The following is a 22,352-nucleotide window of genomic DNA, read 5'->3' on the forward strand; positions in this document are numbered from 1 at the left end:
ATTGATGCTTGGAAAATAGCATTGGACTCTTTACTAGTAGTTCCAGTGGGTCAATGCCGCTCCCTAGTGGCACAAAGTCAACATGACAGTGACGGTGCTGATCTGTAGTCCCCCCCCTTGGCTGGGATTATCACAACTGCAGTAGTTTTTAGTGTGTGGAGTTGTGCATCAGTATGCTCTCAATCTGTGTGTGCATAATCAAATTTGTAAAATGCCATTTACACCTGGCACTAACATGCATTTTGTGATCAGATTGCAATCGGATAGTGCTCGACCACATTAACCTGATTGCTACACCTGGTATTGTGTCTCCAGTGTCCACATTGAGATCAGATTGTGATCTGTTCAGGCAAGCTCCATAGAGTAGAGCGACAGAAAAACAGTGGTGACTGTTGCTGTATGTGGTTTGAGAGGACCCATTGCACTTACACTTGTGTTCAATGTGGTCACAACGCGTCCCTGACAACCTCCGGAGGTGGTTTGGCCGGTCAGATCGCAATCCATCCTCAATGTGTCTTGGGGGCATTTACACCTATTTTAAGTGGTCAAGCAGTATCTGATTGAAATCTGATCACAGAAAACGCATGTGTTAATGCCAGCCGTAACTGGCCTCAGAGTGTGTACACAGGAATCTGCAAATGTGTGTACAGATTTGTGAATGCACACAAATCTGCAAATGTGCATTCAGAATCTGTGTGCGTAATCAGATTTGCATCTAAAAGATATCCAAATCTGTATTCAGATTTGCAAGTGTATTATTGACACGCACGTATGAACGCGCGTGCGCACACGCACACACATACACACACACACACACACATAGCAGAACCCCCCCCCACCGCATGTTCAGTAGCTCAGTGGTTCTCAAATGGGGGTCCGCAAAATGTTTTCAGGTAAAAAAAAAATGAATAAAAAAAAAATGCTACATGTTACTTATTCCTTCTCAAACTACTTCCTACATGGTGCTAGTCTATCAAAATATCTTGGCTGTCATTGATTGTGTTGCATAGTGGTTTTCTGTACTGTTGACAAATTGTGATATTGTAAGTTGCTTTGGACAAAACAAAAGTGTCTGCTAAATGACGTAATGTAAATGTAATGTAATAAAAAAAAAATATATATATTTTTTTTTTTGCAAAATCTTCATAGTTCAACGAAAATAGTTTATGCTTTAAATCTAAAATGGTTCATGGATTACATTCTAATAACAAACCTATCAAATTAAAAGTCAAGCACGTTACCGTGGCAACAATTAAGCTTAGCCCAAAATCACAAATCAGAATGAGGGGGTCCCCGGTATATTTTCTATCTTGTAAGGGGTCCTTGGCTGAAAAACATTTGAGAACCTCTGCACTAGCTACACACAGCACCAATATATCCTATACTACCCAGAAAGAGATGCTCACTCTCATAAAGGAAACACACATAATATTCCTATATTTGTATAATATTCTTAATATATAATAGTGACAAGATACTGTCAAAGAAATGTATGACAGGGTTAATACTCCTGTCAGTGCCCCTGAGCAAGGCACTGGTAATGGAACTGGAGTTGGTCCCCAGGCGCTGTGGCTGCCCACTGCTTCTAGTTAGGAAGGGTCCTAGCAGAGGATGGGTCAAATGCAGAGGATGGATTTCCCTACATGCACCATCTTTCGGCTACAGTATTATGGATTAAGTGCAATAAAAACAAACTATTTTGCTCTTTGGTCATGGCAGTTGTGATAATGTTGTGCCCCACCAAAGGGGTGACTATGGATTATCTCCATCCTTCCGTCTGTTAGTCATACTGTAATATTGACTTTGTGCCGCTAGGAGGAGGCATTGACAATGAATGGGACTGACTGACCCAATGGTGGAACTACTAGAAGTAGTAACAGTGCAATGCTGCAACAGTGCAACCTGCCATCCCTCCAGGACCTGCATGCAGCCAGGACGCAAGATCTCGCAAGATCATGGCCGACCCCTCCCACCCTGGCCACAAACTCTTTAAGACATTCCCCCACGGCAAGAGACTGAGGTCTACCAAGACCAGAACCACTCGCCACAAAACCAGCTTCTTCCCAACCGCCATCAGCCTCACCAACAAGGCCCGGAAACCCCTTCCACCAAGGACCTCACCAACATCCCCCGCAAACCCACTACCTCCTCCTGAACTCAGCTGAACCCCCCCCCCCCCCCCCCCCATAAAACTGTAAAGCATATCTAATTTAATGCTTGTTTAACTGGGACTGTAAATTCATGTAAATTCCCTGTACATTTAATGCCTATTTAACTTAGACTGTAAATTTCATGTACATTCAATGTAAACTCTTATTAAACTCCGACTGTAAATGAATGTAAATCCACTGCCTATTTAACGCGTATTTAACTCAGTCTGTAAATCTCATGTAAATTCAACGTAAATTGATATTTATTATCCACGGAACACTTCACCACTCATGTACATATTGTATTTACTCGATTTGATTGCACTTGCAACTTTGTGATTGTTTTTAGTTATCTTTCCTACTTCTTATCTCTGTATATTGATGTGACCGCTACGCTGCATACAGACACTAAGACAAATTCCTCGTATGTAACTTGCCTACTGTGTCAATAAAAGTGATTCTGATTCTGATGCTATTTTTCGTTCAAGCACCAATTTCTATGCCCTTTATAGTGCCTAGATACCCTCTGCTTTGTGGTGAACCACAGAGACAATCTCTGAGCCAGAGAAAAAGTGGCCCGGGTTCTATGTTCCCCGGGTTCTATATTCCCCGTTTTTCACTAACCCTAAACCTAACCTCCCCCAGACCCTAACCCAAAACCTAACCTCTCCCACCCCCCACGCCTAAACCTAACCTTCCCCAGACCCTAACCCAAAACCGAACCTCTCCCAGGGAACATAGCGGGGAACATAGGACCCTATTTGGGAAAAGCGGGGAACATAGGACCCGGGGAACATAGGGATGACCCCTTTTACTGTAACATTGTAACTTTTTTAACTACAACGGTTAGTTATGTAAAGAGAGAAACCATCAAACTCACTGTTTACCGCCCGTATTGCTAATGAGTGGACAAACACAAAACCATGTGGAAAAGTTCTGGAGTAATTTGCAGCTACGGTACTGTGTGGGTGATTAAGTTGAATGCTTAGGAAGTGGCAGTATGTAGCAGCTTTAAAGGAACAGCTCACCCTAAAATCCAAAATACTATATTCCCTCTCACCTGTAGTGCTATTTATCCATCTATATTGTTTTGTGTTAGTTGTCTGAGTTTTGGAGATATCGGCTGCAGAGTTTCTGCCTTCTCTCCAATACAATGGAACTGGATGGCACTCGGCTTGTGGTGCTCAAAGTGCCAAAGAAATACATTTAATAAACTCAAACCCAGAAATCATGACCCAGTTACTCAAGATAATCCACAGACCTTGTTATGAGCAGTTTCGTGGAGGAACTATTTTCTTTTGACCGAACTACAGCCGCTAGCTGCTAGCTAGTTCCTACATGCGACTGCAAAAGAAAAAAGTTCCTCCATGAAACTGCTCACAACAAAGTCTGTGCATTATCTTGAGTAACCAGGTCATGATTTCTGGAAAGAGACAATGCTGGTGAGTTTTTCAAATGTATTTTTTCGGTGCTTCGAGCACTACAAGCCGAGTGCCATCCGGTTCCATTGTATTCAAGAGAAGGCAGACATATCTGCGGCTGATATCTCCAAAACACAGAGGCAACTATCCCAAAACGATATAGATGGAGAAATAGCACTACATATGAGAAGATAAATATGTATTTGGGATTTTAGGGTGAGCTGTCCCTTTAAGATTGGAAACCATTGGAGGCAATATGGCATTTAGTCTTGGAAATCAGGGTAACTTGTATTCCAATGCATCAGCGAAAGATGGACAGCACAGCAGGCACACACTTGACTTCCTAGATCACAGTTCATTTGGAAAAGCTAAATAAGTTCCCAACTTCTGGTGCTGCATGTTGTGTCACAGCCAGGGCCATGTCGCTGGACCAGGCGCAGTCTGTACAGGCACTGATTGGAGCAGGATGAAGTGATCCTTGCCTCACCAATGGATCCATAAAGGATCAAGAGTGCCAGGATATCTCCCTTAATGTGTTTACTTGACAAGCTAAAGACACTAATTGCAGTCAATACATTTCAAGAAAAGAAACTGGCCATTAAAACCAATGTCACACATTTGGAGGAACAACAGATCAGACCGTAAAGTATTTTTTCCATTTTATTTAAATTCCAGTAAACAAAATGACAAAACATCTAAGAGCACATTAATCCCAGGGCCTATTTAGAGCCACCTTTACCAATATGGTCTCCCGTACCCTCTGGGACTGGAGACTGGCTGAGATCTTTGGGGAACGTTAGCCAGTTTTTGTTCACCAAACTGTTGGGCTACCTGGCTAGAGCCAGGGTCACTGGGGGCGTTCTCCTGGGCCTCACTGCGCGGGGCGTTCTCCTGGGCCTCACTGCGCGGGGCGTTCTCCTGGGCATCACTGGGGATTGCGTTGTACATGGGGAAGTGGTCATAGTGGTCCTGGTTCCAGTGGTCTCCACCCTGCTCATAGTCAGACTGGCTGTGAGAGATTGTGCCAGGAGGAAGTTGACCAGACAGGAAGAGGTAGTAGATGTTTCCTGGATATGGTATTAACATTTCTCTTACCGACATGGACCTCATGGGGGCAGCCCCAGGAGCCTTCATAGCTGGCTTGCCTAGAGCAGCAGGCGTAATGATCCAGGCCGGTGGAGGAACCTCATGATACACATCCTCTGTTTCACTCTCAGATTCTCCTTGGTAGGAGGTGGATTCATAGTTGGTCAGCTCACCAGACTGGAATTGTGGCTTAGCGAAGTGGGATGGTGATCCTAGGAAGCGTGGGGGCGCTGGGAAGGAGTCACTGGTAGGAGCAGACAGACTTGACGGAGGCTGAGCAGGGTTGTAGTTTGCTCCGTTACCCTCAATTTCTGTAGGGCCAGACTGCTCTCCCTCTGGAACCCTGAAGCTCTGAGCCAAAGTACTTTGGGGTGAGCCATAAGGGGGCTGAGAGTTACCCACGCTGCCCTCATACACAGATCCACGCTGGCTCCCACCTCCAGAAACGGGTGTTCTCCCACCTAGAGGAAAAAAGATGTTCAATTTAAAATGCTCAGCCAGTGAATTCACTAAGAGTTGAATAACTTCAGATAAGATTCTACCAATGAAGGTATTTTAGCCCAGTTTAATTCTCTCACCTTTAAGATGGATACAATGGGCAGCCCAGTTTAGTGCAATAAGCAGCAATCCACTGTAAGGGAAGAAATTTAGTTTACTCAAATTCCTGACAAAAAAAATACCACTAATCAATCAGAATCTAAACGGGACACTTGACTATGCATACCTTGCAAGAGATGACGCCACCATCATTCCAGTGTGCTGAAATGCTATCCGTTTCAGAGCTTTGGTTTAAATATGAACCAGGAAGCAGTCTGTGGCCAATCACAGACTGAGGAGGCAACGATGGACAGGTGGAAGTCATTGATTAGATTACTGATTGGAATTGTCATTAAGTCTGAATCATGCTCTCCATTTTTGCATTGTTCAATGGAATTAATGCACTTTGTAAAGGCTACATTTTCAATTGGCTCATTTTACAAGTCATTACCAGGCACACTTTGTCAAAAGACCGTAAACTGCTCTGTCAGCATCGATATTTGGAGTGGTTCAAACAATGCAGGCAACACTGCCATTAAGTCACACGTTGCAGATGTTGAAAATCCAGATACCACTCTGATCAGTCGATAGTTGACCAACAATTGTTTAATAAAATTAAATGTTTAGGCCAATTTTACAATTCTCTGGATCCCGGCCTCACCAATTGATCCATAAAGTGTGCCAGCATATTTCCTCCAAATGGTTTACTAGACACCATTGCAGTCTAGTTCAGAGTGCCTCAACTTGAAGGGGGCCAGATTAGATACATGTGTAAATACCAGGGGGTCAGCTGCTTCTCACATCATATGAGTTATTCCCAAGTGTATCATTTACCATCTGAAAACACCTGTGGTGTTTCTACAAACTGAGGTGCTCGATTAACCAGTATAGAGAGCCACATAGTACATTGCCGTCATTTGACATGCCTGATATAGTTCAAGAAAAGAAACAGACCAGACCATTAAAACTCATGTCACATTTGGAGGAACAAAGGATAAGACAATAAAGTATGTTTTCCATTTTATTTAAATTTCAGTACACAAGGTAACAGAACATCTCAGAGCACATTAATCCAAGGCCTATTTAGAGCCACCTTCACCAATATCATCTCCGGGGGTATCGTCTCCGGGGGGGAGACGTGGGGGGAATGTTATCCAGCTTTTGTTCAGACTGTTGGGGTACCTTGCTAGAGCTAGGGTCACTGGTGGCCTCGTCCCAAGTCTCATCACTGGGGTCGTTCTCCTGGTCCTCGGTGGGGTAGTCGTACCCTTCATAGTGGTTCTCGTCCCAGTAGTATCCACCCTGCTCATGGTTCATCTGGTGGTGAGAGATTGTGCCAGGAGGAAGCCGACCAGTCAGGAAGAGGTAGTACATGTTTCCTGGATATGGTATTAGCATATCTACTACCGACATGGAGCTCATAGCTGGCTTGCCTCGAGCGGCAGGCTGAACGCTCAGTCGGCCTGGAGCAGGCAGTGGAGGCACAGCATGCACATCCTCCCACTCACTCTCAGATTCTCCTCGGTAGGAGTTGGACTCATAGTTGGTCAGCTCACCAGACTGGTATGGCGGTGGTCCTCGGAAGGGTGGTGGTGGTGGTGGAAAGGCATAGCTGGCAGGAGCATGGAGACCAGGCGGGGGCTGAGCAGGGTCTGAGTCAGCCCCAGTTTCAGCAGGCTGAGCATACGCTCCCTCAAACTCAGGCTTAACAAAGCCCAACTCAGGCTGACCAAACTCAAGAGGGGAGCCTGGAGCGTTACCCCCAGTTTCAGCAGGAGAAGACCTTCTCTCTTGACCCCCGGAGCGGGGAGCCCAAGCACTTGGGGGTGCGCCATAACCCACGCTGCCCTCAGGTCCACGCTGGCTCCAACTTCCAGAAAGTGGTGTTCTCCCATCTAGGAGGGGAAAAAGGTGTCAAATTTAAAATGCTCAGTGAATTCATTAAGGCCATGTTCACATTACAGGCAAATGTGATTTGTTGCTAAAGTCATTAATCATCATCTTGATTAGTTTCCCAAATCTGATTTGAGTGTGTCCGCACTGCCACAAATCTGATTTAGGCAAGTGTTCCAAGTCGGATCCGTGTGTCCAGATACATTGAGCAAATATATTTCTGGCAGTCAGCTGAGAAAAGCCCTGTGCACAGCAGTGCTCTGCTCCTGGGTGCTGGCTGGTGCAGGGTGAATCACAAAAGTAAAAAAGAAGTTATCCAGCGCACACCAGGGTAGGAAAATAGACACTTTATTAGGCTACATTAAAAACAAGAGACAAGGCGAACAACGCGTTTCACAAGGTGCTTCATCAGGTTCGCTATAAATATATATAGCGAACCTGATGAAGCACCTTGTGAAACGCGTTGTTCGCCTTGTCTCTTGTTTTTAATGTAGCCTAATAAAGTGTCTATTTTCCTACCCTGGTGTGCGCTGGATAACTTCTTTTTTACTTTTATATTTCTGGCAGTGTTTGCATGTCTGCTCTTCAAGTCCCCGCCCCCTGCAAAATACACTTTGGGTGATGAGCGCGTCCACACTGAAGTCAAATCAGTCGAAAGCAGATTGGAAACTACCTCTATATCCAGACTCATAAAACCAATCTGGATAGAATCATTAATAGGTCACTATAAAGTTCATAAATTGGATTTGGCCTCCTAGTCTGAACATGGCCTAAGAGTTAAACAACTTCAGATAAGATTCTACCAATGAAGGCATTTCAGCCCAGGTTGATACTTACCTAGAGGAGCACAATTGACAGCCCAGTTCAGCAGTGCAATAAGCAGCAATCCACTGTAAGGGAAAAAGATTGTTTAGTCAAATTCTTGACTCAAAAATACATAATTAATCAATAACAAGAACCACAGAAGAAACTAAACAGGACATAATATGACTACACATACCTTGCAAGAAATGAAGCCGCCATCATGCCAGTGTGCTGAAATGCTATCTCTCTGCTTCAGAGCTTTGGTTAAATATGAACCAGGAAGCAGTCTGTGGCCAATCACAGACTGAGGAGGTAATGATGGACAGGTGGAAGTCATTGATTACTGATTGGAATTGTCGTCTGTGAATCATGATCTATATCATTGCATTGTTGTTCACTTCAAATATGGAATGAAATGCACTTGGTAAAGGCTATGTTTTCAGTAGGCTTACTTTACAAGTCATTGCAGACATAGGCTACTTTGTCAAAAGACAGTAAACTGCTGTCTGCCAGCGATGTTTAGAGTGGTTCAAAACATGATGCAGGGCAGGCAACACTCCCATGCTAATCACACTTTGCAGATGTTGAGAATCCCCCAGTCAACCACTCTAGAGCAATTAATAATAAATTAATCGTTAAAAAAAAAAAGGCTATAAAATGCTCTCATTCCAGCTTCTCAAATGTGAATATTTTCTGGTTTAATTATGTCTTCTATGACAGTAAACTGATTATATTTTTGGGTTATGGACTGTTGGTCAGACTCAGGACAAAAGACAGGAAAGTGATCACACACACACACACACACACACACACACACACACACACACACACACACACACACACACACACACACACACACACACACACACACACACACACACACACACACACACACACACACACACACACACACACACACACACACACAATAATATGGTTAGACCGATGTTTAGACTTTGTACTGTGGGAGCAAACTAATAGTAAGTATTCCATTGTTAATATGACAATAAATAAACTTCTGCACTGGGTTGGACCCCGCCCACCGGGGCCGTTGTGGATCGTGTGACGTGAGTCATGTGACCAGCTGGTCATATGGGGCAAAAACAAAAACTGGTCATATGACCATCGGTGATTCCTCACGAGCAGCAGCAGCTGTTTAACCTGAGGAAGAACGATCAAGAGGTGAGTTACCTTTATGCTTCAAATGTCTTAATGTTCAATTCGATCTGGGCTTTTCCCACTGTTGTTATTTGTGTGATACTTAACGTTAGAGGTTAGCTTAGCATCATTCAGTAGCCTATTTCCGGGTTTCACGCGTGTCTTAAAACGTCCCGCTGGACGGTAACGTTTAACGTGGGTCAGACAACCTAACCACACACACACACGGCGAGCAGCGGATATATCACGAGCTCATGTGTCAAAGTGAGTTTTCCGGGATCGTTCTCGGGCACGGAACGAAAGCAATCGTTCCTAGTGTGCGAAAATGCTCTTATACTGTAGCGATCGCAGCTTAAAAAAAAAGGCAGAAGAGAAACTAAAAACGGCCATTCTGAACTGTGTGTGTGTGTGTGTGTGTGTGTGTGTGTGTGTTTTGACTGCCTGTTCCTTGCCGTGTGTCTCTCTAGATGCTGTGGCTGGTGGTGCTGGTGGTAGTGGTCTGTGGAGCCTGTGAGGCGGCTCCAGCAGCAGATGAAATCAAGTTCCTGCCTGGTCTCCAGAAGCAGCCAAGCTTCAGACAGTACTCTGGCTACCTGTCTGTAGCTGAGGGCAAGCACCTGCACTACTGGTCAGTACCTGTCTGTAGCTGAGGGCAAGCACCGGCACTACTGGTCAGTACCTGTCTGTAGCTGAGGGCAAGCACCTGCACTACTGGTCAGTACCTGTCTGTAGCTGAGGGCAAGCACCGGCACTACTGGTCAGTACCTGTCTGTAGCTGAGGGCAAGCACCTGCACTACTGGTCAGTACCTGTCTGTAGCTGAGGGCAAGCACCTGCACTACTGGTCAGTACCTGTCTGTAGCTGAGGGCAAGCACCTGCACTACCGGTCAGTAGCCTACCTGTCTGTAGCTGAGGGCAAGCACCTGCACTACTGGTCAGTACCTGTCTGTAGCTGAGGGCAAGCACCTGCACTACTGGTCAGTACCTGTCTGTAGCTGAGGGCAAGCACCGGCACTACTGGTCAGTACCTGTCTGTAGCTGCGGGCAAGCACCTGCACTACTGGTCAGTACCTGTCTGTAGCTGCGGGCAAGCACCGGCACTACTGGTCAGTACCTGTCTGTAGCTGCGGGCAAGCACCTGCACTACTGGTCAGTACCTGTCTGTAGCTGAGGGCAAGCACCTGCACTACTGGTCAGTACCTGTCTGTAGCTGAGGGCAAGCACCTGCACTACTGGTCAGTACCTGTCTGTAGCTGAGGGCAAGCACCTGCACTACTGGTCAGTACCTGTCTGTAGCTGAGGGCAAGCACCTGCACTACTGGTCAGTACCTGTCTGTAGCTGAGGGCAAGCACCTGCACTACTGGTCAGTACCTGTCTGTAACTGCGGGCAAGCACCGACAGGCCTCCACCACATGTATAAAAACAAGTAGAGGATGATAAAGTCCACCGAGCTGTTGGTGTAGTAAACCGGTGGCTCACATGATGTAGTGATGTCATCAGATATGTAACTAGATAGAAAACATTAAATGTGACTCAGTGGAGTTTGGAATGAAAACCTGCAGTGAAACTTGATTGTTTTATGATGTTCCATCAGAGTGAGACCGGTCATGCATACACTCTTAATTGGATGCAGGATACACAAGGCAGCCATCATGCAAACGCATAGTTAAAAGCAAGTATATCTCTGCCTTTAGAGTAAATATCCATCCGCCCGGCGCCCGTTGCACCCAGGAAGGTCGATAACGTCATTCTGCATAATAATTAGCCATGTGCTTCTGTTTGTTTGAGAAGTGGTGTGGGCCGTTAATCAGTCCCTGGCAGCATAGGATGATTGGTCGGGGTCAGATTTGTAGTTGCCAGTCGAAGACACAGCAATAATTTGTGGCACTATGATTGCCTAATAATAATAATTGCATGGTGACCATTGTGAAAGACAACAAATTTGTGTAGTCTGATCCCAGCATTACTTTGCCAATTTGAAAGGGAGGTTTACTGCCTGTTTAATATCTGCTTACTGCCTGTTTTTCTGTCTTGTTCACTGACTGTTCTCTGTGTTGCAGGCTGGTGGAGTCACAGCAGGACCCAGCTGCAGACCCTCTGGTGCTGTGGCTGAACGGCGGGCCAGGCTGCAGCTCTCTGGATGGACTGCTGACTGAGCACGGACCCTTCCTGGTACAAACCACCTCACCTCTCTGACCTCTCTGACCCTAACCTTCCTGGTAGTCCTGAGAAGCTGATTGGTTGATTAGTTCCACCATACCAGACAATTGCCTACCAATCATGTGGGGATTTCTAAATGCAAGATAGTTGCTGGAACGCTGGCGAGTACAGCCACTAACAAACCTATACACCTATACATTCTGTCAAGGACATGCCTTACCTTACCCTTTCAAACTCAAAACCAACGCGCGAATAACTCCGGTTGGGCCTCGGTCTGAAAGGGGTACAAATCTGACTGTGCAGAATTCTGTTGGCTTTCTGAGACTCAAATCTTTCTAGCGATGCTATTGGCTGCTAGAATGTAAAAAATCAATTTAAAAATGTTATTACAAATTAACAAAAATATAATTTGGATTGAGAGCTTGTGAAACTGAGATAGTCAAGAGTCTCATTAGTGATTATTACTACAGCTGCAGAACAACATGGAGCTGATATCACCATCATGTTCCTGACAGCAGAACAACATGGAGCTGATATCACCATGCATGTTCCTGACAGCAGAACAACATGGAGCTGATATCACCATGCATGTTCCTGACAGCAGCAGACTGACCATTTTGTATTGAGAGAGGAAGCAGGGATGTGGTGACAGGTGGCTTTAGTTAAATCTGTCAGCAGATTCACTTCTGTCTGATGACCAGGAACCAGGAAGTGTTAGTGACTGATGGGGGGGGAATCCCCGCCGGCAAAAACGTACATTGATGAGAACTGAAGGCTAATAAGTTGTTAAAACATGGGGAGCACCACATTCCTTGGCAACGCTCACTCTACTCTGCCTCTCATTGGCTGTCATGGTTCTGTGCTGCTGTTCCATTTGCACAAAGAGGCATTTTCAGGCCAAAATGGTGGCAGCGCTGTTGTCAAAAAAGCACCAGAGCCTCGTCTCTTGCTTTCTATATACTCTTTGCCACTGGGAGGGGGGATTCCCTGCCGCCATGATAGTTCCCTGGAAAAGTGAACTTGTGAGCTCGCCCCTCCGAGGGCTGAGGGAGAGAGTCTACAACAATGGGTCACTCTGCGCTGCAGATTACCCAGTGTGCATTGCGGTTTATCATCACTTCTACCTGGATGTCACCAAGTTGCTGATTACAGTATTTAAAACGGATGTTTGAGATCGTGACAAAGAATGTCTGAGCAAACTGTTTACAAACGTAGCAATATCATATAATCCGAAAAACGTCTTGAAATTAACTAGCTGGCTGTAAACTCTGCACCTTGTACATACTGAGAAACGCATGTAAGCGTTGTGAATTTGAAAAAGTAATGTCTGTCTTTATTTCCAAAACATTTGGAAAAGCTCATAAATCATACTTTTACCGCATTGTTTCCTCTCAATGTGAAAATGTTGGCCGATACGATAACTGATATTAACATTTTGCTTATCGGACCCATACGATATACAGTATATAGTAGAAAAATGGCTAACATTGACTGAAACCAATATGATTGCCAATATACATTATATCGTGCATCCCTCCTGTTGGGTCATACCAAGGGCTGAGGGGAAGTGGAACTACTAATGAAATGCAGCCTTGTTTCCTTCAGTTTCAAGGTCTTGGTTCCTTCAGTTTCAAGGTGTGTGTGTGTGTGTGTTTGTTTCAGATCCAGGATGATGGCGTGTCTCTGGCCTACAACCCCTACTCCTGGAACAAGGTGAGCTGACCGTTGACCTCTGACATCACACATCAGCCAGTAAGCCTCCTGAAACTCGGTCACATGTCAAATTCACTTCCTGGTTGTCAGATCGCCAATGTCTTGTACCTGGAGTCTCCAGTGGGCGTCGGCTTCTCCTACTCCGACGACAAGCGCTACGCCACCAACGACACGGAGGTCAGTCTGCTGACAGTTAACTTGACACACCTGGAAACAATTAAGACTGATTTGCTAGCCAGCGTTGCTTGCACGTATGCTGCGACATGTAAAACACCTGCCGGGTAGAAACAACAACGTTACATGGGGTGCGTTCGTAAATCCACTCTTGACGCTCTACACTGAAATGAGAGCGCGAAGGTACGGTGCATCACAACGGTCCACTCTGGGCGCTCGGAGTGCTATTTCCGAACGCACCCCTGGATTTGTCTGAAATGTTTCTAACGAAGAAAGCAATAGTATCCAAGAGATAGGTGTTTGGTAGGCTAATGTTACCATGCCATTTTAGCAAACTGTTGCTATCTACATTTTTTTGCCACAGGGTGTCGCAATTGAGCTTGTTAAATTGACTGGACTCCCTTGTGCACATGACTGACGTGGGCTCTGTGCATCATGTCACCGGTCTGATATTTCTAGCAGCAGTCTGTTATACAGAAATAAATCAGAACTGAGCATTCAAACAGGCTGTGTAATAACTATATATAAAGACTGGGGTACTCAAACTTTTTTTTATTGAAGGTTCACTTATGAATTTGAAGTTCAAAGGTCCAGAGCAATGCCAGTAAAAATGCACTGACATAAATTAATGTCCATAACTTAATAATATACATAAACATAACTTTAAGTACCTTTGCATAATAAAATCGGTGAAACTCGGCCTCATTTTGAGCCAGGAACTGGGGTGAATAGCGTGATCCTTGCGCTACGTCCTGCAGCTAGTGAAACCCCTCTGACTGTCGGGTGAAAAGAAGCGGCTGGCGACTGCACATGTATCGGAGGAAGCATGTGCTAGTCTACAACTCTCCCCAGATTGGCAGAGGGGGTGAAGCAACGGTCGGGACAGCAGGGGGAATTGGCCTAGTACAATTGGGGGAGAAAAATGTGAGACAAGAAAAACAAAAGCAAAACACAATGAGATTTTGAATAAACAGTCAGTAATGTGGATATAATGACTAAGTGGGTCAAGGCAAATAATAGAACAGCTAGAACAGTCTGGTAAGTTTAGAAAATGACATCACTTTACTGTAATGCAGCATTTAATACCAGGAAAAGACGACACTTATGTTATGCCCTATTACCATATCCAAAATCCAAGACGATATGTAGTCTCATCATGATATCGATATGTTGCCCAGCCCTAGTGACGTGTGTTTCTGTCTCCAGGTCTCCATGAACAACTTCCTGGCTCTGAAGGAGTTTCTGCATCTGTTTCCTGAGTTCCAGAAGAACGAGCTGTTCCTGACCGGAGAGAGCTACGCTGGGATCTACATCCCCACGCTGGCCGAGCGCGTGATGGAGGACGCTAGCCTCAACCTGCAGGTGCTACCGGAGCACTAAATGAGCTTTTTTTTTTTTACCAAAGTCCTGGAGAAAGTCCAGTTTCAGTCCATTTTCGAACTGCTTAGTTCTTTTGGAAAACATGTTTCTTTTTGCCCATTTACCTCGTTAACACAAATAGGCTAATAGGCTACTCATTACATTGAAAAATGCATTATTTGTGACATATAGGGGAGCCCATGTCTATGTAAAATGCCCAGGCCTTAAGGGGGGAGGGGTGTTCATGAAATGTAAAATGAGGGCGAGACAGAGTCAGGTGACTTCTGTCCTTTGAATAGCCTGTTGACCTCTCTCTCCTGAATGCAGAGCGGTGACAGGGGAGTGGGGATGGGCAAGGAGGTGGGCTGGAGTTGTCCGGGGGGGGGGGGGGGGGGGGGGGGGGGGGACTGGGGGGAGAATTTGACAGTTTGGTGGTCTGGTTTAGTACGTGAGAGGTGTTGCAGGGGATGGGGTCATGGCTGCATTGTCTGTCGAAGTGGCAGTAGAACTTGTTCAAGCGGCTGGTGGGATGAGGGTCATCGATGGAGTGTTTGGCAGATGGTTTGTAGGCCCTGATCTCTCTCAATTCCATTGCACTGGTTACCTGTGGCGTTCAGAATTTACTACAAATTTGTATTGGTTGTTTTTAAATCATTGTGTGGCCTTGCCCCATCTTACATACATTGCCGACGTTCTCACCCCTGACAGCCCTGCCCGTACTGTCAGATCTGCAGACCAGCTGTTGCTCTTGGTCCTCAGGGCGAGGCTTGAGACAGAGGGTAGTAAGGGCATTTTCCATAAGGGCTCCTCAACTGTGTAAAAACCTTCCACTGAGACTCAGAGAAGCTGCCTCGGTGTTCTCTTTTAAAACACTTTTAAAAATGCAGTTTTATAAAATGGCTTTTAATTAGGGTTTCTTTTTGTTGTTTGATGCTTTTATTCATGCATTTGGATCATTTTTATTCATTGTCTTCTATCCACGTTTCTATTTCTTGATTGGATTGAAATTATTCTAATTTGTAAATGCATTGTATTTTCTGTTTTTATGTCTGTGAAGCACTTTGTAAACTTGTTTCAAAGTGTTATACAAATAACGTTTATTATTATTATTATTATCATTACAGGGTGTTGCCGTGGGTAACGGGTTGGCCAGCTATGAGATGAACGACAACTCTCTGGTGTTCTTCACCTACTACCATGGCCTGCTGGGCAGCCGGCTGTGGGCGGAGCTTCAGACCTTCTGCTGCAAAGACGGGAAGTGTGACTTCTACAACAACCACAACGCCAACTGCTCCCAGAGAGTGAGTCTTAATAAGGGCGCAGATATACTTGCTGTTTAACCACGTGTTCGCGAAGACAACTGGCTATGTGCTGGGGTGTGGTACTGGAGGATACCGCTAGAGGGCACAACACAGAATTCGGGCCATTTAGAATTTCCGGGTTTGCATGATGTAAACATAGACATGGCAATAGGCACAAGACATGACCAAACATGTTACGCCCGAACAGGGATTTTATTTGTTACCTCAACCAACCAATGCTCCAAAAGCATAGTAGACACATTTGCAACTGTTACATTATTCACACAAGACTGTATTGGATGAATTAGTGGAGTCTGGATGTTATGTTCTGGCTGGTTGCTGTTAGCTATGCTAGCCAGTTTTCATCCACATTACCATGCAAGCTAATATTATCTATTATTAGCGATCTAAAACCAGAATATCACAATCCCTCTCTCTCTCTCTCTCTCCCTCTAGGTGACTGAGGTTCAGCATATTGTCTACAGCTCAGGATTGAACATGTACAACCTGTACGCTCCGTGTCCCGGGGGCATCGGCCAGAGAGTCAGGTGACCTGCTTTAACCTTTTTGTATTTGGTATTGTCGACTGGTTTAATTGTGGTTGCTTGTGCTCATGTTGCTCGTGTTGCTAATGTTGTTGGTTCAGTTCTGACGGCGGTCAGCTGGTGATCAGAGACTTGGGAAACAGTTTCATCAACCACCAGTCGAGTCAGCTGTTCAGCCAGGTCAGTCTGCTTGTGCTCTCTCTCTCTCTCTCTCTCTCACTAGCCGTTTTCACACATGCGCTTTTTACCGCTAAATGACCGGAAAGCGGTCTAATGCCTTCATGTGTGAAAGTTGTTTTCCGGTATAAGCGTTCCCCCGTCATCGCGGACATTTCACCAGTTTCGAGCCAGTCAGAAGAGCGGTATTGGGGACACAAGTGTTAAACGGGTCCAGTCATTTGCCGGTCCTTCTCTCATGGGCGAGGTGTACACACGTTGCTTAACGTTCACTTCCAGCGTGCATCATCTAATCATTCGCGCACATCAAAGCAAACTACTTCCACATTTCGCTTCGTGCATTTGCTTTCTCTACATACATAGAAGCGTTGGGCGGCTTGCAAACCGCTGCCATTCTCGCTGTGTCTGTCCTGTGTCGGGCTGCTGCGAAGTGCGGAGGACTGAAGGACTGGCCTCTCTCGTGCAGAGAGGGGAGGGGGGAAATCAGCTGTGTTTATTACGCTGGCTTGACGCTGCCTGGATACTACTCTGCACTGCAGCCCATGAGCGAATGTGAAGGATACAACATACTCTTATGTGTGACAAGCGAACTTATTTCACCATCGGAGTTTTGCCGACCCCCAAAATAAGCCCCCGCCCCCCAACATACAGGCTATTTGACGACTATATTCACACATGCGAGCGCTCAGGTGTGAAGGGAAATTCCGGGAAATGGCCGATATTGATTTACAGGTAATTTTCCTGTATGCATGTGTGAAAACGGCTACAGTGTCTCTCCCTCCCCTCCCCCCTCATCAGGTGTGTGTGTGTGTGTGTGTGTGTGTGTGTGTGTGTGTGTGTGTGTGTGTGTGTGTGCGTGTGTGCGTGCGTGCAGAAGCTTCGTGGCCTGGCATCTCTGTACCAGCGAGTGCGCCTGGACCCCCCCTGCACCAACTCCACACCCTCCACCCTCTACCTCAACAACCCCTATGTGAAGACCGCACTGCACATCAGCACCAAGGCGCTGGACTGGACCGTCTGCAGGTAAAGTCCTAGTCATCAGCACTGGGTTGAACCAGCTGAGCGCAAGTTCAAACGTGGCCTAGTTTGAGTGTAAAGTCTCACCAAGTCCCGAGTTTACACATTACTAAAATTTTAACGGTTGCACCAACTGAAATAGTTCCAATGTAGGTATGAGTTACAACTTAGATCTTATCCTGCCTTCATTTGGAACTCGTATTTATGAGTTGGGAAGTCATGTACATGCTTGGCATTCAAGTGGTCACGTCGTGAGCATACGCAGTTGACTAGAAACTGCAAAAAAAAACAGCAAAAAATTTAGCTAGCGAGCGGCTAACTACATCAATGCAGGAAATGCAAAGGCATAATGACAGATCGAAAAAAGACGAGACCGTTGAGAATAATGACATTTCCCTCAGACATAATATAAAATCTCTATGAAAAACGATACGGCTAAAATTCCAATAAACTTTCCATCCACGTTCATGGTCTTTTTGAAAACGTCACAAGACAAGTCGTGAACTCGAAGCTTTCCGAAAATTTCCACTTACCATGTCATGAATCCCACATGAGGTTCATATGTACTCATATCGTAAACACGGTAAACACAACCCCATTTGAAGGCAACATTACACCTAGCCCTCTGTATAGCAGTTGGCAACTTGTCATTTCACATCGTTTTGAAAGGTGGAATAACTTGAGAGCATGAGGATGTTTGGTGATTGTTAGCTATTTTAGCCGTTAATTTTGGCCGTTTAACCTCAGCTACTGCGTAGCAAAGTGCACGAGAGACTTGTTTTTGCACACTTATTGAGCATGACAGGTTGTAGCCTACAAAATAACATTAAAAGCAACAATAACCACTTGTACTTTATTTTCTGAGAGGATCATAACGTGGTAAATTACAATGCGATGTTGATGACTGCTCACCACAGATACAAGTCTCTGAACCTAAGGAATAGTGTTAATGAAATATGAAGGTCCTAATTTGTACCAGTAATTAATGTTGTTCAATCTTTTTTTATTCATAAAAAATCATGTGATATGTAATATTCGTAATACGTAATATTCATACTGGTTTAAATAAACAATTTGTTAGTATTTCCGAGGAATTAAAGGCCCATCCCATATATAGACGCTGGTCCCAAATATAGGCCAGTTTGAGTTCAGTGATTGAAGCAAATAAAGGCCCGGGCTATTAATTGAAGTATTCTGGTACATAAATGGGAAACTCTTTAGTTTAAAGTAATGAAAGTGATGTCACTGAGGTGTCTCTGTGACTTTTTTTTTTTTTTGTCTCTGTGACCTTGTGCTGCAGCTCTGAGGTCAACATGAATTACGGCCGTCTCTACATGGACGTCAGGAAGCAGTACCTCAAGCTTCTGGGCGCACTGGTCAGTACACAATCTGATTCATTCAATCACAACGATACAGACCAGGGGTCACCAGCTTTTCAAAGAGCGTCTCCTCTTGTCTCACTGTATTCTTTGTCTAGCCTGGGTGAACCCAGCCTTCAACGTGACATCACAGACTGTGTGTGTAGTGTAAGTTTCTATGTGACTGATAATACATGGAGGTCACGTGGAGGCTGGGTTTACTCAGGCTAAACAGTGTTGTAACGGTAATTAACTTTGATCCGTGTCTCAAACTATGCCATGTTGGGTCCTTGAATTTGAAGGAATTGGGCCTGGAAAATCCTTGAAAAGTCCTTGAATTTGATGTTTCGGGAAGGTGTGGGAACCTTGTATTTATCAAGACAGATTATTGACAGGTTGATAAATAGATTTTTTTTTATGTAGGAACATTAAAAATTGAATTGGGAAGAGAATGTAGAACCTGTTCTTTTGATAAATGAGGTCTAGGTCTGTAGTTGAGTCTGTGGTCTTGTCTCCTCAGACGTACCGTGTCCTGGTGTATAACGGAGACGTGGACATGGCGTGCAACTTCATGGGGGACGAGTGGTTCGTCGAGTCTCTGCACCAGGAGGTAGGTTACCATGGAAACCACAGGATGCGTATTGCGTAAGGAGCACAAATTTCAACAACTAACCAACTAATAACGAGCAAAAGAGATACACACACACACACACACACACACACACACACACACACACACACACACAAAGCAACAAGGCCCAGTAACAACAACAAAAGTAAATGAAATGAAACGAGAATGAATCAAAAAAAAAAGGGGGGGGGGGGCTGCTAAACTATAGAAAAGTAGTAAACAAACACTGCTGCACATTAAGTTTGAGATGAGGGTTGTGACAGGTGAGCTAGGTTTAGTTAGTTCTCAGGAAGCAGAGTCTTTATTTCTGATTGAAAACAGTTCAGCCATCCATCCTGGAAAAGAGGGGAGAAGGTGGTCTGCTCTGTCTTGTGGCTCCAGGACAGCAGTGGACCGCGAGCAGCCACAGATAGAAACTTCTGGGCCCGGTTGCACAAAGCACCTTAAGTTAAGATTTTCCTTAAAGTCGGAGTTAAGGTTTCCTTAAAATAAAGTATGTTGCACAAAACAACCTTAAGTCTTCTCCTCAAGGTCTCCTTAACATTTTTGCTCAAGTATTTAAGGTTTGCTCCTTATCTTGCTCTTAATACTTAAGAAGCTCCTTAACTGTTGCACAAAAGACCTTAGCAACCAAAGTAAGGAAAAAAAACTAAGGTACCTCTGGCTCTACCTTAACCGCAACATGGCTGAGTTTATGGCGATACATGAAGAAAATTAGCGCATCCCGAGAAGAGTGTTCCGAGACCGGGAGAACCCAATGGATACACTTAATGATGAGCAATTGATTTTACATTATAGATTTGACCGTCAGTCCATTTATAATTTGTCCAAGCGTCTCGAGTTGGACCACCCAAACTTTGTGAATTAATTTTCATTGTTATTTCCTCCCACATTCGCTGTTTTCTGCTGGCTGTAATCAGTGGATCAGATTTACTTTTTAGTATCAGTTTTCTCCTATTGTATTCCTCGAATAGCATCGTCTTTTCCTCCTCTGACCAGTTTGATTTGATTTGATTTTGTTCTGCTGCCATTGCCTTGTCTTGTTTGTTTGTTGTTGTTGTTCTGTTCTGTTAGGCGATATCACAAGTAGACGGAGGCGCGCGGACAATATACAGTCTATCTATGGCGGGACCCACGGAGAAAGCGCACCCGTGACGGTCTCCATGGAAACAGTAGAATTTTACTGCCGTAAAATCTCTTCCAGTACAGTAAATGCCTCAGCGTTTTCCTTAACTAAGGAAACCTTTTAAGGATGTCTGTGCAACACCCTTAAGTATATTCCTCAGCTGAGGAGAAATCAAACCTTAAGTGTCATACTTAAGGAACAAACTTAAGGTGCTTTGTGCAACCGGGCCCAGGTCTTTTGGAAGCTTTTGAGGACACATCCAAACATTATCCAGAGTTGAGTGAGTGGTGAGCGGGAGCAGAAGGTGTGAAGAGTCTATGTAAAGTGTTTGTGCTGGTGCAGGTGGAGGTGAAGCGGAGGCCGTGGACCTACACGGACGAGGACGGTCAGCAGGTCGGAGGCTTCGTCAAGGAGTTCAGCAACATCGCCTTCCTCACCGTCAAGGTAAACACATCAAGATAACGGGGCTGGCCCAAATGACTCTGGATATTCGCTAGTAATTGTCACAGCAAACCACACCTCTGGGCATCGTTATTACTACTAGAAATATCATGCACTCATTTCTATTGTGCCTCGCATACCTCGCGCATGCACAGTTGAACAATTGTGCGCCATGCGGAACCCCCCCGCCCCCCACCTTATTATGGTGGTGAGATTATCATTAGGCACTCGTTTGTCTAGGCTTCCAAATAAATTATTTTGGTTGCCGTGAAACATAATATTAAAAACTGGTCTGGGGGAGAAACATGCACACAGCACTAAGGATATAATGATATATCGTTTTAAGGTTTACCGAGATATCAAGCAACCACGCTTATCATACCATAGGCTTTCTCTGTAATACCCTGCCCACTATGTGTTGCGCAATATGCATGGCTAATTAATTACTTGTTTTTAAGTAATTCATTTGTATGCAAAGCGCTTTACAATGTGTCTACATTGACCTACTCACGCACCAATGGCGGCAAGCTACCACACAGGGTGCTGGCACAGCTATTGGGAACAATTTGTGGTTCCGTATCTTGCCCAAGGACGTTTCGACATGCAGACTGGAGAAGGCGGGGATCGAACCACCGACCTCTATTACTTGAAGTGATTAGTGGACGACCCGCTCTCCCTTCTGAGCCACAGCCGCTCCAGTAAACTGTAGTGTAGTCAGCTGGTTTCCTGCCTCCCGGTCTTAACGTGCACCTCTGGTTCTCTCCCTGCAGGGCTCCGGTCACATGGTTCCATCAGACAAACCCGTCGCTGCCTACGCCATGTTCTCCCGCTTCATCAAGAAGCAGCCGTACTAGCCCCCCCCCCCACACACACACACACACACACTCACACACCACCCCTCACCCCCTTCTGCCAATCAATGAAGAAGAATTGACCTGGAAATACTTTCACATTTCTGAAAAATGTTGGGACTTTTTTCTTTCCCTACTCTTCCCCCCTCTTTTCCTCATGTCTCCTCAGGGGCTCCCTACCATGACAACAGTTGGTTGTCATGGGAACATGCACTGATTTCCGTTGCTTTAGTTAGTGTGACTTGCTGACTGTGAAGCTGTTGATTCTGCTGACTGTGTGTTTTGGTACTGTGGCTCGGTCGGGTCCAGAAGCTGACGGAAACCCTTTCTGACTGTGGACCAATCAAAGGGAATAGGTTGTATGAAAATCTGCTCATCAATAAAGTGCAATTGTTTAACCGGACGACTTCTTCCTTTCTGTTCTCTGTCAGACTTGGAGTAGTTCTGTT

General features: G+C 45.1%; 1 protein-coding gene across 1 annotated transcript; it reads left to right on the forward strand.

The window, feature by feature from the left end:
• The first annotated feature begins 8,991 nt into the window (after positions 1 to 8,991).
• Positions 8,992 to 22,306, forward strand: ctsa (cathepsin A). Its single transcript, XM_083661059.1, has 14 exons — positions 8,992 to 9,073; positions 9,517 to 9,677; positions 11,111 to 11,222; positions 12,873 to 12,923; positions 13,014 to 13,100; positions 14,304 to 14,459; positions 15,581 to 15,757; positions 16,214 to 16,305; positions 16,404 to 16,482; positions 17,354 to 17,502; positions 18,797 to 18,872; positions 19,375 to 19,464; positions 20,954 to 21,055; positions 21,823 to 22,306. The coding sequence occupies exons 2-14, from the start codon at positions 9,517 to 9,519 to the stop codon at positions 21,904 to 21,906; spliced, it is 1,416 nt and encodes a 471-aa protein (XP_083517185.1). The 5' UTR covers positions 8,992 to 9,073; the 3' UTR covers positions 21,907 to 22,306.
• Positions 22,307 to 22,352: the final 46 nt, after the last annotated feature.

This window comes from Poromitra crassiceps, assembly GCF_964638095.1.
Source record: "Poromitra crassiceps genome assembly, chromosome: 25".
Taxonomy (NCBI): Eukaryota; Metazoa; Chordata; class Actinopteri; order Beryciformes; family Melamphaidae; genus Poromitra; species Poromitra crassiceps.

Bases quoted from the DNA above. Each gene is read 5' to 3' on its own strand.
- ctsa (XM_083661059.1), top strand. From the start codon at position 9,517: ATGCTGTGGCTGGTGGTGCTGGTGGTAGTGGTCTGTGGAGCCTGTGAG. The intron at 13,101-14,303 runs GTCAGTCTGCTG...TTCTGTCTCCAG, and splicing joins ACGCCACCAACGACACGGAG to GTCTCCATGAACAACTTCCT. The intron at 19,465-20,953 runs GTAGGTTACCAT...GTGCTGGTGCAG, and splicing joins TCGAGTCTCTGCACCAGGAG to GTGGAGGTGAAGCGGAGGCC.